This window comes from Podarcis gaigeae, assembly GCF_964106915.1.
Source record: "Podarcis gaigeae genome assembly, chromosome: 4".
Lineage (NCBI taxonomy): Eukaryota > Metazoa > Chordata > Lepidosauria > Squamata > Lacertidae > Podarcis > Podarcis gaigeae.
This window is the reverse complement of record NC_139677.1, coordinates 29,265,653-29,293,641: the sequence shown is the minus strand read 5'-3', so window position 1 is coordinate 29,293,641 and position 27,989 is coordinate 29,265,653. Positions and strand designations below refer to the sequence as shown.

General features: G+C 44.3%; 1 protein-coding gene across 7 annotated transcripts in view; it reads left to right on the top strand.

Annotated features, from left to right (window-relative positions):
* ADPRHL1 (ADP-ribosylhydrolase like 1) overlaps positions 1–8,580 on the top strand; it is a 37,370-nt gene extending 28,790 nt beyond the window's left edge. For 3 of the 7 annotated variants that reach the window (XM_083735421.1, XM_083735419.1, XM_083735420.1), the window contains exon 7: positions 4–6,942. In XM_083735421.1, coding sequence (XP_083591547.1) covers positions 4–4,231 — 4,228 coding nt within the window. In that variant the 3' untranslated portion in view covers positions 4,232–6,942. Of the gene's footprint in view, positions 1–3 lie in introns of all 7 variants that reach the window. The other 4 variants (XM_083735417.1, XM_083735418.1, XM_083735423.1 and 1 more) reach the window with 4 other exon arrangements.
* The last annotated feature ends 19,409 nt before the right edge of the window (positions 8,581–27,989 follow it).

The window sequence follows — 27,989 nt, the reverse complement described above, 5'->3', positions numbered from 1 at the left end:
CAGCAGAAGTAAAGGTACAAAGCTGGGCAGTGATAAGGTGCTGGTTGACCCCATAGTGCTGAAGAAGAAGCTCAGTAAGATGTCCACAGAACTAGGTGCATTTGCTGTCCTCAGCAGCCTTCTACTTTACCTCACAGACCTCCTATCCAGCCAACCCCAGGTCGAGAGCAAGAAGGCCAAATGGCTCGAAGGGATAGAGAACAAGGTGAACTTGAGGCGCGAATGCCATAGGGCACATGGCGGCATTCGTCCCACCAAATTCCAGCTTCTGCAATCGAGGTTCATGAACAACAACCGTGAGGCCTACAGGAAAAGGTCGAGAGAGGTTGGCAAGCTGGTCGTTAAAGAAAAGCAGAACAGAAACGGGTTAAACTCCATTGTAAGCAAGCTGGACAAAAGCTCCTCAAAGGAAGGAGAAAGCCCAGAGATAACACCCCACGATAAAGTCAAATGGGTCTGCTCAACTGGGAAAAATACTGTGAAGAATATCCTGAAGAAATTCTTAGTTGCTGAGGAAAAAGAAGCTAAAGAAAGAGAAAAGCAGGTGGCTCCAAAAAAGAAGACACCAAACGATAACCTGCCCAAGATAATCAACAAAAACTCTGTCTTGTCCAAACTGAAAGAAAAGTTTGAACAAAGCAGTAATATCTGTTCAGCCATTGAGGTGAAATCTTTGCTGCCGTGCAAAGGCGAGAGAAAGAGCAAAAAGGGCCCGGAGAGAAAAAAGATTTGCAAACCCGAAATCAGAGTGCTTGAAAGGAAACTGAGGACAACCACGATTGTCAATAGCCCTCAGCCTCAACAGCTGGTATGCACAACTGTCCCCACACCTAAATTCTGTGTTGCTACTGAAATTAGTCACCCTCGGAGCTGGGCTACAAATGCCAAGTCCGCCACTCAGCCATCTGAAGTGGGGAGACCAAAAGACATCCAGAAAGCACCTGGCATTGGGTCTCATGACAGCAAGATACCAGAAAGCATGGCACCTAAAGGGCAACTAGGAGGACAGTTGCAAAACAAGCATCATGAAATGCCTAAGCTAGTGGCTGACAAAAAGGACATTGTCGAGAGTAATGTAACTCCTACAAGCCCAGGTTCTAATCAAGACAGTGTTCTTCCTTCACGTGAAAATGTGTCCCTTGTTGATTGCATTCCTCCTTTATCTAAAGACAGCTTAGATCACAAAGAGAACATCATACTGCCTGTGGATGATACCTTTTCCAGGTCCAGAGACAAAAATGCAGCAAAAATCATGAGCAGAGAAAACATACCTACTAACGACCTCTCTTCTAATCCAGCTGAAGGAGTTCATGTACATAGTCACCAGGAAATGAAAGAGGATGGGATTCCTGGCATACCAGAAGGCATGTTCAGGCCAAAGGAGACAGAAATAGAATTAGCAGAGCCTATAAAAGATCCCCCATTCACCAGCCAAAAATGTTTCTCTGAAAAGAAAGTGTTGGAAAATATTCCACCATTTCTCTCTCCTGTAGCTCAGGCATCCTGTAACAGAGAGCCTCCAATAAAGGACCAGCAATCAAGTGTTGAACCTGCAGCTGTTCACAAAATGCCTCTGCTTAAGCCAAGTCAAGATAACGCACAAAGTTTGGGGAGCACGTTCTCTGACACGGTTCAGAACAAAGAAAAGCTGCCTGATAAGGAGGAACTATTTCCTAGCCTTAATAAAAGCGACCATGCGGGTAAAGCAAAAAAGGAGGTGCTACAGCCATTGAGAAGCCAAGGTGAGCCATCTGATCATCAGGCAGAAAGGGAGCATTTGCCCAAGGAGCCACAAGCACATCCAAAGCTGAGCCAACAAAATAACCCTAGCTCAAACATATCAAAACAGACTATAGATCAACCACACCAAACTCCTACTTCAAATAAGAGCCAGAAAGACAACAATGATGTAAAAGGAAATGATTTTGAAAAAGAGCTTTGCCCTTTGACTGGCGATTTAGATAAATCCAGCTGCGTTAGAGCAGCAGAGAATACTAGCAAAGCCGAACTGCGCTCAGATAATGAAAAGACAAATTCTGAAAACAAGAGCAAAAAGGGAAATAGTAGCTTGAGCTATTTGGATACCTCTCAGAGGCTGCCGGAAAAATTCATCAGCCACGAAACTGGCAATCTGGAAAAGAATCCTGCACCTCCTTCTCAAAAATCTCACTCATCCTCACTGACCCACTCAGCAAATCCAGAAGGTGATATTCCAGAAGTTGACAGACCTTGGTGCAGTGTCGGAAACCTCCAAAGCCCAACATCAAATGCAGTGAAAAAGAAAGAGAGCTGTAATGTAAGAGATAATGCAGCCAGTCCTAATTCTGAGAAACACCACTTCCCTTCTCCAGCTGAATTGCTGAAGCCCAAGGGGGCACCTGGGCAAGACAACAAACCAACAACAAGCAATTTGTGCAATGATTTAATTAAGAGTGAAAACCGTGCTGTAGAAGTTGAGGGTATGAGTCCCCAGACCGGGAAGTATCAACCACCCTCAACAAAGGAGTCTAGAAAGCGTGAAATTAGTCCAGTAGGCGAGGCAAGCCCTGCGCACAATGTGGAGAAGCAGCAGGTGCCCTTAGGAAACAAAACTGGGAAGCGTGAAAGCATGAAAGTGATGGCAGAAGTAAAGCCTGAGAAAAGCGGATTTCCCTCCCCAAATGAAACAGCGAAGCAGGGGAACAGCGAAGGAGGAGAAAGAAATCTACTGAAAGAAGTACAATGTCTAATTCCATTATCTGTTCACAGAAAGGAGCAAGATGACAAGGTAACAGAAGAGAAAAACTCTATAGTGGGAGGTAAGAAGTTGGTGCGTAACTCCAATATGCCCCAGAAATTAATAAAAAGTGACCTTGCAGAGGGTGGTGGTGAAAGAGCAGGATCACAGCAGCTGACCCCACCAAAGCATAAACCTAGCAGGCCGGGAGTGTTACATTCCCCAAGTAACTCAAAATGTCAAACGCCATCAAGAGATCCAGAAAAAGATGGAACTGTTGCATCAAAAGATGAAAACGCTGCAAAACACCAGCTCTCCACACTCAAAGAACCAGTGAAATGTGATGATAATGCTAACCAAATAAATGCCCAGGATAGCCTTAAGACTAAGAGTGACAAAATACCATTATCTGGTGAGAAAGTGAAACCTGAAAGCAAATCAGGGAAGACAAAAGAGAACACTAGTAATTCTGGACAAAACCAGTTACCTTTGGAAAATAAACTTCCAAAGAGTAAAAAGGCTGAGCCAATGACACCTGCAGCAGAGAAGTCACAGAAACCATCTTTAGATGACTCTAGAAATGGACTTCCAAAGAGTAAAGAGACTACTATAAGCAAATTGGGGAAAACAAAAGAGAACACTAGTCATTCTGGGCAAAACCAGTTACCTTTAGAAAATGAACTTCCAAAGAGTAAAAAGGCCGAGCCAATGAAACTTGCAGCAGAGAAGAAACCATCTTTAGATGACTCTAGAAATGGACTTCCAAAGAGTAAAGAGACTACTATAAGGGGGAAAGGTACTTTGCTCAACCTTAAGGAACATCAGATAACAGCACCAAATGAATCAAAGACTGAGCCAGTAAATCTTGCAGCAGGGGAGCCGCAGAAACCATCCTTGAATGACTCTAGAAACCATGAGGATATTGCTAAGAATGAAAAACAGGCTTCATGGAATTCTAAGAACCAGCAGTTACCCTTATCAGATGTGAAACAGGAGAGCCATCAATATAGCGTCACAGCAGGGAAACAGCAGCAGCAACCACAACCACCAAAGGATTATGTCAAACCTAAATCTAGTATAAGAGATGGAAAGCATCATAAATCTGAGAAGTATCGTCTTCCTGCCTCAGATGAACTGGGAGTGCATGAAAAGAACGCTAGTGAAAGGAAGGGTTCCTTGGCTCCACTTTCAAGTCACGATAGGACCATGCAAAAGAAGAAAACACTATGTGAGATTGATACTGATCCCAAATTGGGCTCACCGAACAAGACGTGTCCCGCAGAACAGTTCTCACAGCGTAGTCCTCCTGGCAAGTACCAAACTCTGTCAGCAAATGTGCTATCAGAGCAAGGAAGTGGGGAATCTCAAAAGCTCGGGGCTGATGCAATAAGTCAGAAAGCTAGATCACTAGCCTTGGAAAAATACATAGCAGAAAGCTACAGTGAAGAACTAGTACCTTTGTCTATTAAACCAATGGTTGTTCGTGTGATTGATACAATTAAGCTTGATAACTAAATGCAGCTCAAATGACTGGAATATAGACCTGAATTTTTCATCCTCTGGCCACTGTTTTACTTCAGAGCTTTAAATGATGGCATTGAAATCAGACTGAGTTGGCTGTCCATTGATCAGTTTTGGATTTTAGCAGTCATTAAAACTGGTGTCACCTGGAACCTCAAGTATATTACATGTCAACCCAGAATAATCAGATTCGCGTATGGTAACTCTTAGATGTAATAACTATGGGAACAAAGAATAAAGTGGCCTCATGCCACCATAACACTTATTTATGTTAGAAATAAACAGATAAGCAGCACAGGAGGCAAAGACTAGACTAGAACCTTTCTTCCACATATGCTTAACAGAGGAAAGTTTATTAAAACTGTGCCCCTCACCTGGGAGATGGAAGTGATTGTGTTTACCCTGCCGCCTCAATATGCTGCCTCCTGTTTCTGCTGTATGGGAACCCTCAGCCAAAATTAAGCACTTTTAATGGGAGAGACTTAAACAGTAAAAACAACAAAGAAGTATTGCGGCACCTTAAAGAGCAACCAGTTTATTGAGGCATTTCCATGAAAGCCACAACTTCTTTCTGTTGCTCCAGAGGGCAGGGCAACAACAAATGGGTGGAAATAGCAAGGAAGCAGATTAGAAGACACTTCATAACAATAAGCTGTCTGACTGACGTGGGCTGCCTTGGGAGATGATTTCCTTCAATGAAGGGGTTGGGGTTTTTGTTGCGTTTTTTTGCGAGGGTATATTACAAGTCAAAACCATAAAACTATAGAAGAAACACAAAACAGAATACAGAGTGAATGCAGGAAGGAGACAATGTTACAAGATAAACAAGCATCCTTAGATAAGGTGGAGCTGACAAAGTAGTAATTATAATTGTTATTCTTTGTAAAATATTTCAGTGGAGGTTTTTCAACAGAGGCAGAATCTGTCAAGGTTGCAGCAGTTTGTTGGGAACCTGTGGATATTGCCAGACTACAAATCACCCCGGACTGCTGGCCATGCTGCAAGAAGCAAAGTTACAGGGAACAAGGCAGAGGGCCTTCTCGGTAGTGGCACCCACCCTGTGGAACGCCCTCCCGTCAGATGTCAAGGAAATAAACAACTATCTGACTTTTAGAAGACATCTGAAGGCAGCCCTGTTTATTTTTAGTATTTTGTTGAAAGCCGCCCAGAGTGGCTGGGGAAACCCAGCCAGATGGGCAGGAAACAAACAAACAAACAAACAAACAAATGTTATAATTATTATAATTATAGGGTTTATGGTAGTTCATGTCCAATACTACCTGGAGGGCCACATATTTCTGTCATGGTTGCATTGTAGGTTCTGCCCTCAGTAGGGGATTAGACAAGACTGAGCAGGAGATTAGACCTCTAAGATCCTTTCCCAACTCTGAAATTGTATGATTCTATAATAAAAGGTGCCAGACTTTAAGGTTTCACAAGTCTTTGCCAGATGGCTTTCTGGGATTAATCATGATGGATGACAGCTTAGAAGATCTGTCCTTAGGACTTTGCTTTCTTTTCTCCCAGTCTCTCATTTTTTGTGAGTCACTTAGAGGCAGCTGGCATCTTACTCTTGGAATCAGGATGGTGGGTTAGACATGTCTTGGGTGCGAAATCAGTGGGGCATAAAAAGTGCTTAACTTCAGCTGCATCGTACCCAAAATGTGTTTCTCTGCTAAAGGCTGAGGTTAGTGTATAATGAACTAAAGTGACCCTTTTGAGAGTGCACTTTCTCATTCTAATTACTCATTACTCATTCTAATATAATGCTATTTATTAGTGCTCCTGGAAGGCTTTGGATATTGCAGGCTATTCAGCCATTGAAATCATGCCTGTATATACATTTTTGTGTGTGTTTTAATTGTTTCCCCCCCAAAAAAAGTAAAAACAGTGATACGTAATAGTGTGCATAAATAAGACAAGCATATAAAGATAGAAGAGGCCTGTAAGAAGGTCTTAACAATGCTACAAAATGTAATAAACCGCAAGTCATTTTTGAGTATTGTCATTAAAGGCTCTTTGAGACAATTAAATTACAAATACATCTGCTCTACAGGATGATACAGTAAAATCCTGAATGAAATATATTTTATCACAGGGAAAATATCGATCAAATCTCTTGCAGAGGTAATTTGGTATCTTCCATGTGTTCAATGCATTCAGATTCCTGTATAGCTTTATCTTTCAACGTTTATTACATTCCTCATTGTGATCAACCGATTCATAAAGATTTGGAATGTGATAAGCATGCCAGATCCTAGCACTGCCTGGAATATGCAGAAAAGGCGCTGCAGAAAATAATGAAAGTCATTACTGTGAAATCTGGAACAAGAAAAATCGCCTGAATCCACTGCCTAAAATTATGGGACAGAATAAAGGATCATTTTCTTGGTCTCCCTTCTTCCATCTTCTTTGTCCATAAAGGGAGAGTGTCTTGTTTAGGAGCAGAAATAGACCCACTTTCCCTGAGATACTTCTGTAATGTGAACATATCAGAAGGATAAAAATCCAAGACAGGACCCAGGTGTCACATTAAGGTCAAGACTTGCAGCAACAGAATTCTGGTCTACAAAATGAAACTTGATACTACATAATAAGCAACCAGGATCTCTGAAGGTGATCTTAAAAGAAGGTGACTTTCACAATTCAAAAAGCAAACACCTGTAACCCCTGACCAAAGAAATACATTTTGTCAAGTTCTGGAAGGTTCTTTTTGCTTTTATCTTTTCAGATATAATTGTCAGATATCACAATATCTCTTAGAGCAGAAATATACTGCACTGATTTCAGTTAAATTTGCTTCCAGATAGTAAGTCTAAGGCTGTAGTGGACTTCTGTGCCTGCCTGGAAGGAAATAAAACCATTAAACTCCGTGGAACTTTCACCCTAGTAAATAAGTTGAGTGCTGGACGGAGACTCACAGATTGCTTATTGGCAGTCTGTGGGGCAAAACTAGATATGATGTTAGTCATATGTTTAAACAATTATCATATAGTTAATTTTTCTAGAAAGAGAGGTGCCGGAACTCACCATGAATGTCTTCCTTGTTGTCTTATCATGTCAACTGCACCCACCTGAAAGGTGCTGGAACTGAGTTCCTGTAAGTTCTGGCTGAAAAAAAAGCCCTGTAGTTAACCACATTGCTTTTACTTTGGGACGGGGGAAACAGGGGCACCGATCCACAATATGCATGCATTTCGGGGGGGCGGGTTGATAGTTTTCTGCTGAACATTGATCCCTTCTGGCTGCTTTCTGCACCCCCCCCCCAAAAAAGTGCTGATTACTGTAAACTACACCTTTGAGATCGAATAGCAGTAAACTGTTTTAGGGGCTGTTTTAGTAAACTGTTCTCAGGATAGGAGTCTTACAAAATAAAATAAAAGTGGCCAGGTCATTAAATATGTGATTAATGTCCCTTTTAGTTTGGCCCTGAAGCATTTACTACTGATAATACGATGCAGCATTTGTGCACCGATATTCTTTTGCTACCTCTCTGGTAAATGTTCTCTGGGAAATCCTAGGACTTTGCTGTGATGGTTATTTGTATGAATTATTTGGAATTGCTAGTTGAATATAAGACTTAGGGCTCATTCCATTATACTTCGACATCACTAAAAATGTTTCTAGGTGGCAATGCAAAATTTTTCAGCTATCTGAAAACATGGGGTGGAGCAATGATCTTTGAACCAGTCTTCAGGAAACTACTATGGAGGGTCTTTGAGAAACCAAATGGAGACAACCACATACTGTAATTCATTTTGTAAATGCTATGTCAAAGTAGGTACTTATGTTTAGATACTGTTTTTCAACACTGATGAGAAGGAAACAGACTTCTTTCTGTTGATGGAGAATCTCTGCACAACTACAATCTCAACTGGAAGTATTTTTGAAGAACACGACCTTAAGCTCAAAGCAGATACTATTGTGGATATGACAGCAAGTTTTGTATGAACTATGTTATAAATCTGGACTTGTGTAATATATTTAATTGTAAGTCTTTTGCACAACTTGTTTGTGTAGTTTGGAATCAGACTATTACATGTGTCAGACTTTACAATTTGTCTTGAAACACAAATATTTCTCAATTTATTGTATTATATAGTGTATGCTTCTTGCTGTTTTTTAAAAAAGAATCCCCATTTTATATGGTACTATAATGATTTATCTTTGTATGTGATTTTGTTTAAAAGGAATTTATTTATTTATTCTGAAGTTTATTTCATAGCCATCCAGGCCTAGATAACAATGGGTTCTTGTGGGAATCACATTTAAACTTTTTTTTTAAAATGCTGTGACACAGTCCACCATTTTGCAGATCATCACAATAAACCACCTCAGTGAGGGCCCCATGGTGTTATGTGATGTTTCAGACGTTTTTCGTGAATGGCAGGTGCATGAGTGCAAAGAGATTGGGGAGGCAGGGTTCACAACAAGCGTCACAAAGGTGTACCCTTAGACAGCCACAAGGTACAGCAAATAAATAAGTAATATCAATTACTCATAGGAAAGAGTAATTCTCTTAATTTTTGTCACCTTTTTTATACTATAAATAAGGATATAAAAGGAGGCGCGGGTGGTGCTGTGGTCTAAACCACAGCGAATCCCTGCAATGGGGTGAGCTCCTGTTGTTCGGTTCCTGCTGCTGCCAACCTAGCAGTTCAAAAGCACCTCAAAGTGCAAGTAGATAAATACCGTATCTTTCGCTCTATAAGACGCACCAGACCATAAGACGCACCTAGTTTTTGCAGGAGGAAAACAAGAAAAAACATATTCTGAATCCCAGAAGCCAGAACAGCAAGAGCGATCGCTGCGCAGTGAAAGCAGCAATCCCTCTTGCTGTTCTGGCTTCTGGGATAGCTGCGCAGCCTGCATTCGCTCCATAAGACGCACAAACATTTCCCCTTACTTTTTAGGAGGGAAAAATTGAGTCTTATAGAGCAAAAAATACGGTAGGTACCTCTCTGGTGGGACGGTAAATGGTGTTTCCGTGTGCTGCTCTGGTTCGCCAGAAGCGACTTAAGTCATGCTGGCCACATGACCTGGAAGCTGTCTGCGGACAAACGCCGGCTCCCTTGGCCTATAGAGCGAGATGCATGCAGCAACCCCAGAATCGTCCGCGACTGGACTTAACGCTCAGGGGTCCCTTTACCTTTAAGGCTATAGAAATTCATTGCTGGATCAGTCCAAGATCTATGCAGTCTTTGCCAGAGTTCAGCATTTTTTGCCAATAGTGTATACAACCAAATGAAATCTGTGAAGTCTTTTATTAGCTTGTTGTTGTTATTGTTCAAAATGTTGGGACAGCCACTGTCAAAAGGTGGAAAAGTTTATCAGATTCACCCTTGATCAAAAACCGAAAGAGCAGTTACATATATGTATTACAGCTCTTGGACAGACAAGACAGGAATACTGAAGACATGACACAGCACACGTTGTTCCCTGGGACATTAAGTAAGGCGTCAGTTTTACATTTTTTTTCAAAGTCAGAGGATTAGCAGGTCTTCCTGGCATCAGAAAAACATTCCCCTCCCCTGGCCTACACATCTCATAAACATGGGCTTAATTTAAAACAGGGCTCACTGGGACAGTAGCCTTAGGATCTAGGTCCAATGCCAAGTGGCAAAACCTGAATATATGAAGCCAGGATATTGATCCACTGGATTATCTAGAGATAAAGTTATTTCCTAAGTTTGGTACTTCTTAAAAAATGGACAGAGGTTCTGTGCCTTGGGTATTTAAGGTGGGAGTATAGCTCATCTGTTGTACACACTATTGTTGCCAACAGTTAAAATAAGCTTTGCTAGAAGGTATGTATGCCAAAGGGATAAATCCCTTTTATTTGTGGTTAAAGAAGATGATCTGTGTTGACAACCTTGCTGCCATTATTGTGAAGGATAAAGAAGCGTAACAATCCCAAATGCTCTGAAAATATTTCTGTCCTCTCTCCCACCACTCCACAATTTTAGCTGTAATATATCAATATGTGGAGCTTTCTGCTTCGTTGTGCGTCTTGGTTTGTTGGTTTGTTTTTGGCACACAGATTTGCCCTTCCTCGTTAAAATATTGATAGAATCATAGAATTGTAGCATTGGCAGTGACCCTGAGGATCGTCAATTCCAACTCCCTGCGATGCACAAATCTCGACTAAAGCATCCATGACAGATGGCCATCCAACCTCTGCTTAAAAACCTCAAATGGAAGACGGTCCACAACCACCTGAGGGAATCTGTTCCACTGTATCTGTTCCACTGATAGCTGTACTTGCTGTGACTTGGTTTAAGTCTCTTTTAAAGGTATTCACTACATCTTGTAATATATGCCCATCACGTTGGTTGTTGGTTCCTACTGAGGGGAATGTTATATATTCTCCATCTTGCCATAGCTAGAACTACACTATAGTAGAATACAACAATTGCTTAGTTTCAAGGCTCACCAGTGTCAGACCTCAAAATCTGTTTCATACTGCAGCATTTATACTGCCAGTTCTCCCCCCACCCCTGCCCACCTCCCCACAGGGTGGGAGTGCCACATGTGCAGAGTGCCTTCCTAACCCTATAGAATAACCACAGCCATAGATCAGGATGGGGGGGGGGGATACAGGGAGACCTGTGCTCTGAGTTCAGCACCTCTCAGCTAATTTTATTCAGCTGCAACTCTCTACACCAGGGATAGCAAGTTGTCTGGAAGTGACTCTAGCAAAATAAGCTGTCATAAAAGGACTAGACTGTGCAGGGGACAGCAAACTTTTTTCGCAGGGAGCTGGTCCACTGTCCCTCAGACCTTGTGGGAGGGCCAGACTATATTTGGGGGGGGGGGGGATGAACGAATTCCTATGTCCCAGAGATGCATTTTAAATAAAAGCACACATTCTACTCATGTAAAAACACCAGGCAGGCCCCACAAATAACCCAGAGATGCATTTTAAATAAAAGGACACATTCTACACATGTAAAAACACGCTGATTCCTGGACCGTCCATGGGCCGGATTTAGAAGACGATTGGGCTGGATCCGGCACCTGGGTCTTAGTTTGCCTACACATGGACTAGACAGTGTCTCTTATTTATCCTTTTTAAAACAATGCAAATGTACAATATGGGACAATATGCTCTTTGTTAAATATACAACAGAAACAAATATACAACACAAACAAATATGCATTGTATAAGACTCCTCTCCCTTATTTTTTAAAAGATAAAATATGATTTACTGGCAATTAAGGAAGGGAGCAGATTCAGTTCCCCAGGTTCCTTATTTCTGTCCAAACAGCAGACTGCAGGTGAGATATAGGCCTTTTTAAAACAGCCTACATTTAGTTGTTTTTAAATAATATTTTTTAATTTATTTTTTGTACCCTGTCCATCTGACTGGGTTGCCCCAGCATATGGCTTCCAGCATATATAAAAAACATAATAAAACATTAAAAAGCTTCCCTGTGCTGTCTGTACAGGGCTGTCTTCAAATGTCTTCTAAAAGTGATATAGTTACTCATCTCCTTAACATCTGATGGGAGGGCATTCCACTACTGAGAAGGCCCTCCGCCTATATTTCTGAAAGAGTGTTCAGACCAGAGAATTGAGCAACCTTTATTTACATGGCACCTGAAAGACCGTGTTCCAGTTCTACCACTAGGGTCAGGAAGAGAGGGGACTTTTCCATCCCAAGGGCCACATGGGCAAATGACCATGGCAGATGTGGGCCAGTGCAGCGGGCACAGCAAATGGATGTGACTCTTACCTTTGTAGTGCTGATGACATTCCAGCCATGGAAAGACAGAAGTCACTGCCTCTCTCTCTCTTCCTCTATCTCCATCCAGGCATGCATGAGGCATTGTAACAATTCAAGGACACATTCCATCCAGGCAAAAATGTTCAAGCAGAGTACACAGGTCTCAAAACAAGAAGAGGGAGCTAGACGGCTCCTTCTCAGGGAGGGCTTCCTCTCTATTAGCCTTCCATTTTAGGAAGACCTTCAACTTTTGCCTTTCAATTTTATTGCAGCTGTTTTATTGTTGTTGTTTTACTCCAAGACTGATTTTACTCACTGCCTGTAACTCCTGCTGTTGGTTTTTAATGTTTCTCGTTGTTTTGAAGCAAACAAATGTAGTTTGTTTGGGGTTTTTTTAAACTTATTTTTGTTCATCGTTCTTGTGGTTCCATTTTGTGCATCCTGGTTAGGAGATCTGAACTGTTGGAAAAAGCGGGGTGTTAATGTGTTAAGCAATAAATAATTATAATAACGCACAAGTTTTGTTGCACAGTTCCAGGATTTGAAGAACTCCTAAAGCATTGACCTAAGGGAAAGTGTTGTTGTTTTCCTGTTCTAGTTTTCCGAAAGAATTGAAGTCGTAAGTGAAGATAACTAATTTATGAATACTGTACTATACTCAAATTTCTCTATAAAGGTTTTCCTAACAAATGTTTCATTAAAAACTCATTTTCCAGAGCCATTTCAATTGGGGTTTAGGCCTGATTTTGGCAATTAAACTGCTTTGGTTGCCCTGCATGAATGTTGGGAGAGAGACAGGAAAAATACCAATATGTCTTTGTTAATTCTCCTTGACCACCCAGGGCAAGACAATTTGAACAGTGGCGTAGCGTGGGGGGTGCAAGGGGTGCCAGCCGCACCGGGCGCAACATTTTTGGGGGCGCACTCGGAGCTCTCTGCCCCTACCTGGTCCTGGCTCACTCTCTCTCTCACAGTGCTGGCTGTGCGAATCTGATCCGAGCTGCCGGGTCGCCGCCCACTGTGGAGGGGGAGGGTGCCAGGCGTGCGTTGCGGAGCGGAGAGAGAGCGAGGGAGGGACTATCTGGGGGAGGGAAAATGCAGCGGCCGCCCAGCGCAGAGCTGAGCACGGGAGAGAACTACATCCGACCAGCCCAGTTTTGGAGGGAAGGTGTTAGTTGCGGCGGAGCCCTGGCGCCCCGGGAGGCTGGCCAGGCCGGTAATGGGGCTGGCCGGTGGCGCCGCTGCCATCCTGCGGACAAAAGGGCTGCCGCCCCCGGCCGAGCCCCCCACCCCCCGCGAAACCAGGAGCAGCTCTCTGGTGCTCGAGGGCTTCGCAGGCCCTTCATCTCCCCTCCATTGGCGCCTCAGCCCCCAGCCCTGCCTGCGCGGCTCCTGCGTCTGGGGGCGCGCTCGCGCGGATGGGGTGCCGCTCCCCGCTTGCAAATGGTGCCCGTAAGGCCACATCAGAGACGCCCCCGGGACCCAGTTGCTGCCTTCTTCCCCGCCATGTGATTAAGCCTCGCACTACTTTGTGGCAGTGGTGTAGCGTGGGGGGTGCAGGGGGGGCCGGCCGCACCGGCCACAACATCTGGGGGTTAGGGTTAGGGGGCGCAAATCCACGGGTTAGGGGGCGCAAATTACTTGCCTTGCCCCGGGTGCTGACAACCCACGCTACGCCACTGAATTTGAATACCGTATTTTTCGCTCTATAAGACGCACCAGACCATAAGACGCACCTAGTTTTTGGAGGAGGAAAAAAAGAAAAAAATATTCTGAATCTCAGAATCCAGAACAGCAAGAGGGATCGCTGCACAGTGAAAGCAGCAATCCCTCTTGCTGTTCTGGGTTCTGGGATAGCTGCGCAGCCTGCATTCGCTCCATAAGACTCATGCACATGTCCCCTTTTTAGGAGGGAAAAAGTGAGTCTTATAGAGCAAAAAATACGGTATATTACACCGATCCTGGCCCGACTGCACTGGCTACCAATTAGCTCCCAGGCCCAATTCAAAGCACTGCTTTTGACCTATAAAACCTTAAACGTCCCAGGACCACAATGCCTCAAGGGGCCGTCTCTCCCCATATACAGTAAACTGACCTGGACTCCGCATTCATCACCTGAGCCCCTTTGTTGTGTGCCTCCTCCACGTGAGGTCTGGAGGGTGGCAACACGAGAAAGGGCCTTTTCTGCAGTGGCTCCCCATTTGTGCAATGCTCTCCCCAGGGAGGTTTGTCTGGTGCCTTCATTGCATATCTTTAGGTGCCAGGCGAAAACATCCTAGGCCTTTGGCCTATTAATATTCTACAGCCTTTTAAATGTGTTTGTAGGTGGGGGCATTAGTGTTTTGTTGTTTCTGTTTTAACTATTTATTTGTGCTTTTATCTTGTGGTTTCACTTGACATCTTTTGATGAAGGGCGGTAATAAAATAAAATTATTGTTATGATCATAATTGTGCATTTCTACACACAACGTGTCCACTGTTTATAAGGAAAACAGTATTATTTGTTCCCTTTGTCTTCCTCTCTTCCTCCAGTGACTTCCCCTAAGGTTATTCCCAACCTAACAAGGTAGGCCAGGCTATAGCAATTTGCCAAATGCCACGCAACAAGCTCCATTGCTGAGTTCTGAATCCGAGTCTCCTTGCCTATTAACAACACAAGCTATCCGTTAAACCACCACACTGACTCCAGCACCGAAGATACCTTTGCTGTTTACAGGTTTAACCTTTCACGTTTCACTTCCACAGAAACTGTAACAGATACCAGTGGGTATTATTAGTATAAGCCGTCATCCCCCACTTTTTTTTTTTTTTGCTCTGTACAGGAACTGCAGTGGGGAGGCTCCATCATGTGGCTTGATTTATATTGCAGGATATAAGTCAATAATGGAAATTAGCAACTACATGTAATTAAGACGTCCAAATCCCAGAGGTACAAATCTTGATTGTGGGGTGGGGGAACACATCGAGTTGCTTTTAATGAAAGCTGCTCTATCCTTTTTTTAAAAAAACATAAATAACGAGCTAGCATTCTTATTTTCCTATGTGCACAGCTATGCCTATAATAAAACTTCGAATGCGTCTGACTTGGGAGTTTCTAATAGAGCAGGACGCAGGTGGCGCTGTGGGTAAAAGCCTCAGCGCCTAGAGCTTGCCGATCAAAAGGTCGGCGGTTCGAATCCCCGCAGCGGGGTGCGCTCCCGTTGCTCGGTCCCAGCGCCTGCCAACCTAGCAGTTCGAAAGCACCCTCAGGTGCAAGTAGATAAATAGGGACTGCTTTCTAGCGGGAAGGTAAACGGCGTTTCCGTGTGCAGCTCTGGCTCGCCAGATGCAGCTTGTCACGCTGGCCACGTGACCCGGAAGTGTCTTCGGACAGCGCTGGCCCCTGGCCTCTTGAGTGAGATGGGCGCACAACCCCAGAGTCTGGCAAGACTGGCCCGTACGGGCAGGGGTACCTTTACCTTTACCTTTACCTTAATAGAGCAGAAGGGACACGGGTGGCGCTGCAGTCTAAAACACAGAGCCTAGGACTTTTCAATCAGAAGGTCGGCGGTTCGAATCCCTGTGATGGGGTGAGCTCCCGTTGCTCGGTCCCTCCTCCTACGAACCTAGCAGATCGAAAGCATGTCAAAGTGCAAGTAGATAAATAGGTACCGCTCCGGCGGGAAGATAAACAGCGTTTCCGTGTGCTGCTCTGGTTCGCCAGAAGCAGCTTAGTCATGCTGGCCACATGACCCGGAAGCTGTACACCGGCTCCCTCGGCCAGTAAAGCGAGATGAGCGCCACAACCCCAGAGTTGGCCACAACTGGACCTAATGGTCAGGGGTCCCTTTACCTTTTAATAGAGCAGAGGGCTCTTTCATAATTCCACATGTTCTGTGCCTAGAAAGCATGGTTCCAAGCAGTTTGCCACTTGCCCAGTGCTGTATCTAGCGGTTTTGCCTTTGCCCTGCTGTTTTGGCACTAGATCAGAGCAAACGTCAGTCCAGAGAAAACCCAATTGGCGTTTGCTCTGATTCAGTGCTAAAGATCAGGTCTCCCTGGGGGGAAGAGGCAAGGCAAGCAGATGCATGGATGAGCTCTGCTACTTCACATCATTTGACTCAGGTTCACTTCTCAAAAGGGTGGTAACAGCTGTGTCAGGGTTGTACCACTTTGGGTAGCTCATATGCTCCTCCTCAGAGTAAAAAATAGATGCTTGCACACAGGTGACTTGGTATCAGGGAGCAGGCTGGGCAAGCCTGGAACCCATTCTGCTGATCACTGTTTTTTTGTTTTGTTCGTTTTTATATGCAAGGATTCCTGTATGGATTATGTAAGGAGGCTCATTTATCTAGGCATGGTAAAGTCCTGACACCGGTTTGCCACCTCAGTGAATATGCAAACTTAAATTTCACTTTGTTTGCTTGTCTGGTTGATTTCTTACCAGCCATTTACCTCAATGTTCTGTGGGTGGTTCCAGCAATTTAAAAATGCAATATTCAAATCGGTTTAAAACAAATGCAATTGAAAGAATAGGGGTGGGTGGGTCCATACATATACATATACATATCCCCACAGCAGTGACCAGAGGAGGGATGACTGCAGAGAGAAGAAAAACACCACGGTGCACCTGTAGCAGGAAAACAGGATCTATTCATCTACCCCTGCTGCGATAAAACACTGTATTCCTCTCTACAGTCACAGCAGGTACAGTAACTTTCCAACAGTTTGCCTTTACCCCTGAAGGCGCACTCTTCCACTGTCTGTAGGGACAGACGGATGCCAACAATTATATGCAATGTGTCAAAGAATACAGTAAATAAGTAGATCTTCAGCTTGCAATAGAAACTGCACGACGAAGGTACCAGGCGTACTTCCAGGAAGAGGAGATTCCTCAACTTAGTAGCTGCCGCTGAAGATGCCCTCTTCCAGGCTGTCACACGAACCCTCCAAACTTCTGAGGATGGTGGAACTACCAAGAGGTAGGCAAGGCCTGCTGATCTTAACACCTGAGGGGATCTGTAGGGAAGGAGGCAGTCTTAGAGAGATTTGGGGCCTGCCTTGTTTAGGGCTTGAAACACAAACGTAAGCACCTTGAACCTGACCTGGAAATGACCTGGCAAAAAATGCAGCTGTTTTAGAACAGGGGTTAGAGGAGTTCTGAGTTGTAATCTGTAATCTGGCTGCTGCATTTTGAACCAGCTGAAGTTTCTAAGTCATCGTCAAGAGGTCACTGAAGGCTTATTGTGTTTTCTGTATTTGAGGCATGGCTTCCAGTGGTTCTCAACCTGTGGGTCCCCAGGTGTTGTTGGACTACAACTCCCATCATCCCTGATGGGAGGATAGGCCTTGCTAGCTAGGGGTGATGGGAGTTGTAGTTCAACAACATCTGGGGACCCACAGGTTGAGAAAGGCTGTGACACTCCAATAGGAGCCAAATCCATTGCCTCCCCCCCCAACAGAGAGAAGCAACCCCCCCAAACACAAAAGGAGCATCTTGCTCATTTCCATCCGCTCTCCGATTCTCTCCCGGTCTGTCTCACTCCCAGACAAAACTACAGCTTCTATGGGGTTCTTCCATTTTTTGTTTGTTTTAAACGCCTCCTTTCAGGGCAAAGCCCTCTTGTCCCCACAGTTTGCATCAAAACCATAAAATCTAGCAAATTGCTGGAGAGGGTGTGGGAAGCAGCATACTCTTCTCCAGTGTGGTGGTCATGCAAGGAAACTGCAGAGTACCAGCGAACTGTTTTCGGAGAAATAAATAAGATAAGCAAACGATTCTGCCAAGCCTTCCATTGACTTTACATATGATTTCTGATGGGCTATTCAAACTGTTCCAGCTTACAGCAGCTAGGACTGTAATAGCTAAAAACTGGAATACTGTGGGGGCAAATATGTTAGAAAGCGGGATTTAGGAGGTTGGTGTATATATAATGCTAATAGGAAAACTTAGACATAAAATTTAGGCAATGCTGAAAGGAACTGGGGGGGGAGGGGCTTTCATTTTCTCTAGATTTCTCTCATTCTGCCTTACTGCTGGAAGTACGGTACTACAATAAATCACTTAGCCTTTGAATGGGTGGCGTCCTTTTTTCTTTTGTAGGCAGACTGTTTTTTCCCCTGCAGTGTAATTTTCTGCCTCTAGATGGTGCATTTCCCATTTGGCAGAACAATCTGGGTGTAGAGCAGGAAAGACGCATCACAGGGTATCTAAGTTCCTTAGAACATTTGCATATAGGTAAAGAAAAAGAAATAATTGCACAATATGAATTTTTCAAGCATGTTATCATTTCCCTGCTGTTGGCAAGCCTATGTTCAGAACCAGTTAGCACAGCACAGCTGTACTCTACAATGTAGCCGCAACTAAACTGTCTGTTCCAGCTGGTTAAAGTTGAGATACCAGCTCTAAAAAGAGCCTGAGATACATGTAGCATCTAGGCTATTGATTCAATTATTCCACCTCACTACATTCTCTGAAAACATGTGCTGTGATCTCTGAACCATGACGCAGGGTCCATTTTGACAGATGTTACCCAGATATGTGTGTGTGCATATATACATCTCTGAGTATGTAAATACACACAGAGGTGCATTGTCAAATATTTTTTAGCATTGAGAGATCTCATTTTTAGGTATTTGGACCACCTGAGAACCACGATGACGGAGATGTGTTAACACATGTTTGTTATATTTAGTAGATGCAACTATAGCTAGCTAGCAGAATGCCAAGGTCAGGCTAGTATCAAAATCTAGCCCTGAAGGGTCTCCAGACTTTTGAGTCAGTGACTCATGAGGTCAGTGTCTTGAACTAGGAATTGAGCCCCGGAGCCCAGAAAGAAGAAAACATGACTTTCTTGACCAGGGAAAGGCAGAAGGCCTGCTTCCTTTTATGGATACCAGAAGCTAATCCACACTTGCTTGATGTTGCATGGCTCTGTTACCTTCTGTGTGATGCTGGTTCTGCAGTCCTCCCAATAAAGGTAAAGGTAATGGGACCCCTGTCCATTAGGTCCAGTCGTGGCCGACTCTGGGGTTATGGCACTCATCTCGCTTTATTGGCCGAGGGAGCCGGCGTACAGCTTCCGGGTCATGTGGCCAGCATGACTAAGCAGCTTCTGGCGAACCAGAGCAGCACACGGAAACGCTGTTTACCTCCCGCCGGAGCAGTACCTATTTATTTACCGTATTTTTCGCTCTATAAGACGCTCTAGACCACAAGGCGCACCTAGTTTTTGGAGGAGGAAAACAAGAAAAAAACTATTCTGAATCTCAGAAGCCAGAACAGCAAGAGGGATCTCTGCGCAGTGAAAGCAGCAATCCCTCTTGCTGTTCTGGCTTCTGGGATAGCTGCGCAGCCTGCATTCGCTCCATAAGACGCACACACATTTCCCCTTACTTTTTAGGAGGGAAAAAGTGAGTCTTATAGAGCAAAAAATATGGTACTTGCACTTTGACGTGCTTTCGAACTGCTAGGTTGGCAGGAGCAGGGACCGAGCAACGGGAGCTCACCCCGTCATGGGGATTCGAACTGCCAACCTTCTGATCGGCAAGTCCTAGGCTCTGTGGTTTAACCCACAGCGCCACCCGCATCCTACAATTATATTTGATTTTTAAAATGTTTTTTAAAATGATTTTTAAAAAGAACAACCAGACAGGTTTGAACAGACATTAACGAGTTCAAGCAGGGTAGAAAAACAGCAACAACGGGTGTTGAATATTTGGTTTATGCCCCAGTCTCAAGACATGGCTAGAAGGTAAACAATACAACAACCTTGCTAAAGATAAACAGGTCCAGTGCTGTTTTTCTAGGAAAAGAGGTGCAGGAACTCACTGCGAACGCCTCCCTTGTTGTCTTGTAATGGCAATGGTGCCCACCTGAGAGGTGACAGAACTTATTTCCAGTGAGTTCCAGATGGGAAAAAAAAAGCCTTGAGCAGCTCAATTTCTGATCAGTGCCTGAACCGGAGGCTCTCTGGCAACCCCATCTTGTATACCACCTTGATTCATGAATGGAAGAAAGGTGGGATCTAAAATAGCATTTTACACTGCAAATCTACTGTCCTGTCATTAACATTTGCAAGCTCTTCTGGGGACCCTTTTTGGTTGAAGAACAGGGAAAAGAATACTTTATAAATAAATACTCTTAGCAAGCATTTCAAAAAATAGTAATATCCTAATGAGTTCCCCTTCTCCTTTTGTATTTCCCAGTTTATGCATTCCATTCCTCCAGATCCGGTGCCATCATTCTCTTCCTGTGAAATTATTACCGGATGCCACTTTCCTTCACAATGTAGTTACCCAATTACGCTTTTGCATATTGCCTGCAAGTACTTAGCAAACCAGTCATTAAAAAAAAAAAGGAGCGAATGCCACAAACATTCCACAGTGGAATGTCACAGGACCACATACACACAATTCATAAAACTGCACAGGAACACATTACATCTAATAACAGATGCAGCGTAGTATGGGATACAGGTAAAGGTGTTTGTTGCACTTCATCTCAATGCAGTCATTATTCTTATATACATCATTCTTATTAAACATTCCCTATGAACTAGATCTTCTTGAATGCATCTTTTAATTTCTCTGGATTCTTAGGATGAGCTACAGATCTTCTTTCTCAAGCACGATATGCTACCACCAAACTGGAATAATTAGCCTTACAGTACTTGCTACTGCAAGGGCCTGAAGGGGGTGACTACTGCTCCCATGCAAACGTCTCCAAGGTGAGCATAGTATTTTTTATTTTTTTAACTAACACCAGACTTGGGGCATTAAAGCAGATAGCACTGTTGCACAACTCCAACTCATCATGCATAAGCTTACATAAATACACTGAAATGCCATTTTGACTACCGTAATCTCCTGGGAACTTGCTGCAAAAAAAGAGAGAAATAAATAAAAGGAGGGAAGCTGTGAAGTACCATATCTAGTCACAACAACATCAACATGTGCTAAAAACAAAGGTGTCTGTGCAGTGGTCAATAACAACCCCCCTCCAAAATCCACATCTTCATAGCACTGTCTAGACTGTGGTCCAGGCAGTTGCTTCCTGTATTCTTGGTGGTCAGCTGTACACACAGCCAGGAACATGTTCTGCATTTAACCTATACTGAGGCTGCAATCCTAGGCACGCTTATATAAGGTAACCCCCCCCCCCCGGCACATTTGTAAGTTGCTTCAGGGTAAACACCCATCTGATTGCATTGCCCATTTTCACTGCAGGAAATCAGCCACACTGGAACAAAATTCTCAGTCTTCAAAATGGCAAGCCAACCAGACAAGGCATTGTCTTTACACCAGGCATAGGCAAGCTCGGCCCTCCAGATGTTTTGGGACTACAACTCCCATGATGCCTAGCTAACAGGACCAGTGGTCAGGGATGATGGGGATTGTAGTCTCAAAACATCTGGAGGGCTGAGTTTGCCTATGCCTGCTTTACACACACACACACACAAAAGTACCCTCCTATTTTTCATATCATGTACAACATCCACCATTTCTCTCTGATGAGGAAATGTTCGGATGCAGTAAGCTTCTGAATGCCAGTTGTTGGAAAACCACAGGAGGGGAGAGTGCTCTCGCATTCGGATCTTGCTTGGGGTCTTCCCATAGGCATCTAGTTGGCCACTGGGAGAACAGAATGCCAGACTAGATGGACAACCGGCCTGATCTAACAGGCTCTTCTTATGGTCTCTTAAGTCTAGCAAAAATAAAATCTGCCACTGATTCCGGTTGAAATCAATATTGCTGAAATAAAATTCTTCTTCTGACATATGAAACTGAACAGCTAAAGGTCACAATTAGACCCAAGTCAGATCACATGTTAAAGGACTGTCTCCTATTGTATGACCATTCACCCTCTTGTATGTCCTGCTCCCAGCTGAACATGTGCTGTTCCTTCAACCTCAAGGATGCAATAAGGACGCAATAACTTGCTCCAATAAATACTCTGCCCATAGGTTCCATAGGATGTGTATGAAATTGGCGGGTGGGGAGACTTCCCTGTGTGATGATCCATAGACAGAACTTGCATGCTTATGCTTGGGGAAACTGTATTGTTCTTCCAAGTTCTGCCTATGAAACCATCTTAAAATAAAAGCTGCCCCCTTCAATACATGCACACTTTTAGGACCGGCCCTAGCTCCCACTCATGGATACGGACTCTCAGCTCAATTATTCCTGAAGGCTTTATTCTAAGAATCACTACACAGTTTAAACATAGATCAGATTACTGATTACAGGGTTCAAGAGTTCAAAGCAGAGCTCTAAGGTACATGGTTGGCACAATCTAAGATGCTGTCTCAACACCTGACATGCCCCCTTTGCGCATGTCATTTGTGTATTTCAGGTTCAAAGCAACAGGGGTTGGGGCAGGCGGCTCTCCCTGTTCTGTTGAGATGCCCAACACTGTTTGGACAAAAATGTCTCCGAGTGCAGTACGTACTTGGTTCTCCCTGTCTTCAAGCTCTGCACTGTTTTCCTATTCCTCCTCTCACTCTGGTACAGCTTCATTAACGTGTGACCCTGAAATTCTGGATCCTGCCCCCCCCCCAACTGATGCCAAAGTTTTGTGCTAGTTTTATGATGTTTCGTGCTGTGAACCCCACATTTTGTGCCTCCGCCCCCAAATCACGTAACTGGCAAAGCAAATCGGGGTCACAAGTTAATGCCAAAAAATACAACCTTGTCTCATGGACTCCAAACAGGTGCCAAAGTTTTGTGCTGCAATCCCCATGTTTTGTGCTGCCCCCTAAACTGAGTCATTGACAATTAAACTGGGGGCCATAGGGACACCCCCAAACCCAACCTTGTCCAATTGTCTCCAAACTGGTGCCAAAGAGGTGTGCTGTTTCAGTGCTGTTTTATGTTATAAGCTCTGCCTTCTGTGTGGCTCCCCACACTGAGAAACTGACATTCAAACTGGGTTCACAAGTAAAGGGCAAAAAAACCTAAAGCAGCTCGGGCAGGGAATCCTTGGTGTAGCGGGGTGGTCAGTACACCAATAGCAATCCTGTACTGCCCCTTTTGCCCAACTTCCAGAACATGCACTCAGAAAACTGGGTTTCCCTAATAGGACTTCTTGAAAATCACTGCAACCTTGTCTTGCTGCCCACATGCCCAGGGTTGCAGTGTGTAAGGGAAACCTAGTGGACAAGCAGCAGCAAGAACAGGCCCATCTGCCATGTCCAACCAAGTCTTCTGTTACACATGCCAGGTCATTCATCCGTCTACGATCAAGTCATGGATGGCGGTGGTCTTGTGAATCATTGACCTAGCATTGCACCGCAGCACCTTAAGGTCATGTGGGACACCTTTGTTGATACCTGTATCCTTCTCGTCAGGACCAGACCCAGAGGCAGGGACAACGACTAAACTTGCCTCCTCAGTAATGACATGGTCTGGTCATAGTGTAACTCCTCTTCCTGCCTGGGGTCACTGAGACTGGGTCTCCTGATGCATTCCCCTGCTGTGAAACCTGCCCCCCAGCCATTATCTCCTGGAACTGTGCTGGAACCTGCCCCAGCATACCCCAAGCCCAAGGTCCATTCAGCTGTCTCTGCTATACTTCATCAGTTAGAGCCCTGCTCTCCTCGGGTGCTGAGCAGCCTTGGTCTCAGTCTTTTGTAAGACCCCACCCTCCTGGGCCAGATGGAACCGGCCGGCCTACCAGGCAGGAGGCAGGTCCAGCGCAACTCACAGCTACTGGTCTCAGGCCAGAACAAAGTGACCTCTGAGCAATGGGAGTTACACTCGAAGGCTAAGGCAGGCAAGAACCCAAGTGGGGCTCACTAGCCCAGGTGGGGCTCGCTAGCTTGGGGAGGAGGTGAAGGTCACATGCCTCATCAAGCTCAGAAGGTATAAAAGGAAAGCTGCCCTGGCCAGGCCTCATCTCTAGCATGAAGACAAATAGAAACTAATTTTATCCCTTCCCTTGCAAGTGATACAAAGAGTTGAAGTCCATTGAATGGCTCTGTTTGCCAGCTTACATTATTATTGTATGCATATTAAGTATGTTCAGCATGGCTTACTTAACAGTGACAGTATTCGCCACATCTTCCACTTCCTTTCTTACCGTCCCAATGTGTTGCTTTTTTTAAAAAAAAGAGCCGCCTTTATATGTATTCTTCTTTTCTACATAGAATGATTAGAGTAATGTTGATGCTCCAGGCTATTCCTTGATTTCAGAACAACCTTATATATGCCACAGTACATTAGGAATCTTTGAAGCTCTAAGTCACATGGAGATTAAACTAAATTGCGGAATCGGAAGTATTTTTCAGTAGCAGCTTTCAAAGTTGCCTTGATAATTCTCATTCCCTGGATATAGCAAATATATAGATCAGGGGTGGAGAGCCTTTGGAACACAGGCCTGCCTCTCACCCCAAATGGCTGGAATGTGCCTTTGAATGCATTTTGTTTTAAGGTTACCAGACATCCCTGTCTGGTACACGTTAGATTTACACGTTAGTCAAGCACATCAAAATGTAAGTAGATCAATAGGTACTGCTTTGGCGAGAAGGTAAACGGCGTTTCCGTGTGCTGTTCTGGTTCGCCAGAAGCGGCTTAGTCATGCTGGCCACATGACCCGGAAGCTGTACGCCAGCTCCCTTGGCCAATAAAGCGAGATGAGTGCCACAACCCCAGAGTCGGCCACAACTGGACCTAATGGTCAGGGGTCCCTTTACCTTTACCCCATACAAAATCCATTGAAGTTGAAAAGTGCCCCCGGATTCTTTCAAAAAAATCTGGTAACCTTATTTTGTTTGCCTGGATTGAATATTGGGCAGAAACTAGCCTCATGTACCAAGGTAAAATTTACTTTCATCGTTCCAACCACTTTTGCCTCTGACCCTACCCACCACATGAATGTGGCCCTTTGTAAGGTTGCCAGGAAGCCAATGCGGCCCCCGGGCTAAAAACTGTTCCCCACTGTGACATAGATAAAAGAAAGTTGGGTTTTAATTTTGTGAGATGTGTTCTGGGTCTCTCTCTTGCCTTTGATTTCTTGAATGTATAAGGAAGGGTGTTGTGGTCACACAGAAGTCTCAGCGTTAACAACAACAATTTATATGTCACCCATCTGACTAGGTTGCCCCAGCCACTCTGGGCTGCTCCCAACAAAAAAACAGTAAAAGCACAATGCAATGTCACACTCTGAAAACTTCCCTGAACAGGGCTGCTTTCAGATGTCTTTTAAAAATCACATAGCTGTTTATCTGTTTGACATCTGCTGGGAGGGCGTTCCACAGGGTGGGCACAACTACTGAAAAGGCCCTCTGCCTGGTTTTATTCACGTAAGTGCTTGTGGGGGCGGAGGCCAGAGGGGAGTCTAATATTTTCATTCAGTGTTGATCCAGAGAACAGAAAACCCTTTTATCTGTCATGTCCAAGACATTTTGCAAACAATGGTCCCCTTCATGAACTTGAAGTTCATGAGAAAAATATTGAATACTCCCTCTTTGCCTGGGAACTTCTCTGCAGAGTTAAGTCAATGCAGTGTAATTAGGCTAATACAGTGGTGTAATGAAGTGGTGCTACCACTTCTGAATTTTCTCTGTGGTAAGTTCAGCATAACTGCACTTTACTTCTGCGTATATTTGCTATTTTGATCTAGGTAAACTGTGTGCATTGCATGCAAAACATAACAATATTGATAAGGCGGGAGGAACTTGGGTGCAGTTGTGCTTTTTTCATTCATGTCAGCTTTCTTTAATCATTATATAGAGAATGGCACAGACTATTCAAGCTTCTCCCCATTTTTTAAAGCTGGGTTTTTTCCAGCATTTCTTCTCCCAAAACACATTACAGTCAAACCTTGGTAGTCGAATGTAATCCATTCCAGAAGACCGTTCGACTTCCGAAACGCTCAACAACCAAAAACTGAAAGTGGAAGACTCAATACAATAGGTAAACTCAAAAACAGAAACCGCATAGCATGTTCATCTTCCGAAGATCGTTTGAAAACCGGAAGCAGTTACTTATGCGTTTTTGGGTTCGGGAGGCGAAGCGTTCCAAAATGGAGGCGTTTTGGAACTGAGGTTTGGCTGTGTGTTTCTTCTTCTCAATGTTTTACAGTAATTAGGAGATTCGTAGTATATTGCATCAGATGACAAGTCTGGAAACTATCTTACTGTTTTCTCCTTCTTGGGTGATGGCTGAAAATTATAAGAAGAAGAAGAGGAGTTTGGATTTGATATCCCGCCTTTCACTCCCTTTAAGGAGTCTCAGAGCGTCTAACATTCTCCTTTCCCTTCCTCCCCCACAACAAACACTCTGTGAGGTGAGTGGGGCTGAGAGACTTCAGAGAAGTGTGACTAGCCCAAGGTCACCCAGCAGCTGCATGTGGAGGAGCGGAGACGCGAACTCAGTTCCCCAGATTACGAGTCTATCGCTCTTAACCACTACACCACACTGGTGTAGAGCAAACACATATCTGCTTAGGGTTCAGCAACTGGCAATCCCAAGGGTCAAATCTGTCTCCCTGAGATTACTTGTCCCATCCAGACAAAGGTGGGGCCATCAGACTTGCTAGCACCATGCTTTTTTTGGGGGGGGGAATATAGAGGAATTGGATTGGCCTACTACCTACCTACTTGCTACAGTCGGTATGTCTATGTTGAAGTATTATTTGATTTGTCAGCTCTGCAAACTGCAGGGATAGAGGAATATAAACATTAATATGTGCTCTTTTTGTATGCAACTTTTACAGAGAAAAGAGAAACAGATTTACTTCCATCTTGTTAAGCATGCTAGCACGGGCAAGTTCTTTAATTTTAAATATGCCTTCATCAATGAAGCGGCCATTAAAAGGAAACGCAATACATAATCTGACAGCAACAACATCTGCTCTCTATTTTTGAGGGCTATTTTTGCTTTTGGCCATTCACATTTCAGACATCAAAGACTGGAGATCAGAAGTGCCCAAGAGCAAAACAAAAGCAACAAAAAGCTCAGAAATATATATTTGTCTATTTCTGTGCTTGGAGAATCTTTTGGTGACCTTTCCTATCACCACTTGCTAGTCCCCAAGCCGGATGCTCAGCTCAGAGAGCATGTTATATAAAGGGAACGGGCATGTGTAGCCAAACTGAGCAGGATTTAACCCTCTGCTCGAGTGACAACAGCTGATGGGTGTGGTTTGGGGGAAATGGCTTCCTAGGCCAGACTGAACTCCCTGGTAAGGCAAGATTAGGCCACGGGGCAGAGGCTCTCTACTCCTGCTTTAGCAGAAAGGGCATCTTCCTGTGCATAACACCTGATTGCTGCTAATTTTCTTAACCCACTGCAACCCCTTGTACCCCATGCAAAGCTGCTCCTGAGGGTTGGGGGCAAAGACACTGCAAGGGGCTGCAGTAGGCAGGGGGAGAAGGGTAAAAATAACATCAGGTGCCCAATCCACCTGAACAAGCGGAAGTGTTTTCTGGCAGGTAGAAGCTGGTGGCTCAGTAGTGCCAGTTCATGGTGGTGCAGCAAGACCATAGACTTTTACGGCTGCCATGGGGTAATACTTCAGTTGTAAAGCATGCAACTGACATTTCTCCTCTGCCTCAAAACCCTTGCCCCAGTCATTCCGTTCTTTTACAAACTGTATTCCTTAGGGTAAAAAAGAAAAGAAAAGAAAGTTTGCCAACTCTGATAAAAAGAAAGAAATGCATTTTAAGCTCACTAAAAAAACAACCACCATGGCATCACCATGACTGCAGAAATAAAATGCCCTTCTTACAGTCTTATAAAATGGGGTTTGCTTCCGCTGTCCTGAGTTCCTCAAGAATAAGTGGGTGAATGTCTGAAAAGGGAATGTCTAAACGCCTGCTTAGCATTTTTAATCTTTGTTGGAAGCCGCCCAGAGTGGCTGGGGAGACCCAGCCAGATGGGTGGGGTACAAATAATAAATTATTATTATTATTCCCTTCACAAAAAAATAAGAAAGCAAGGATGGTGCATTGAACAGCATCAGCCCTGGTGGGTCCCACAATGCCTTTTTTTTCATCCAGAACTCAATTCTGGCACCTGTCAGCTGGGCGCCATTGCCATTATAA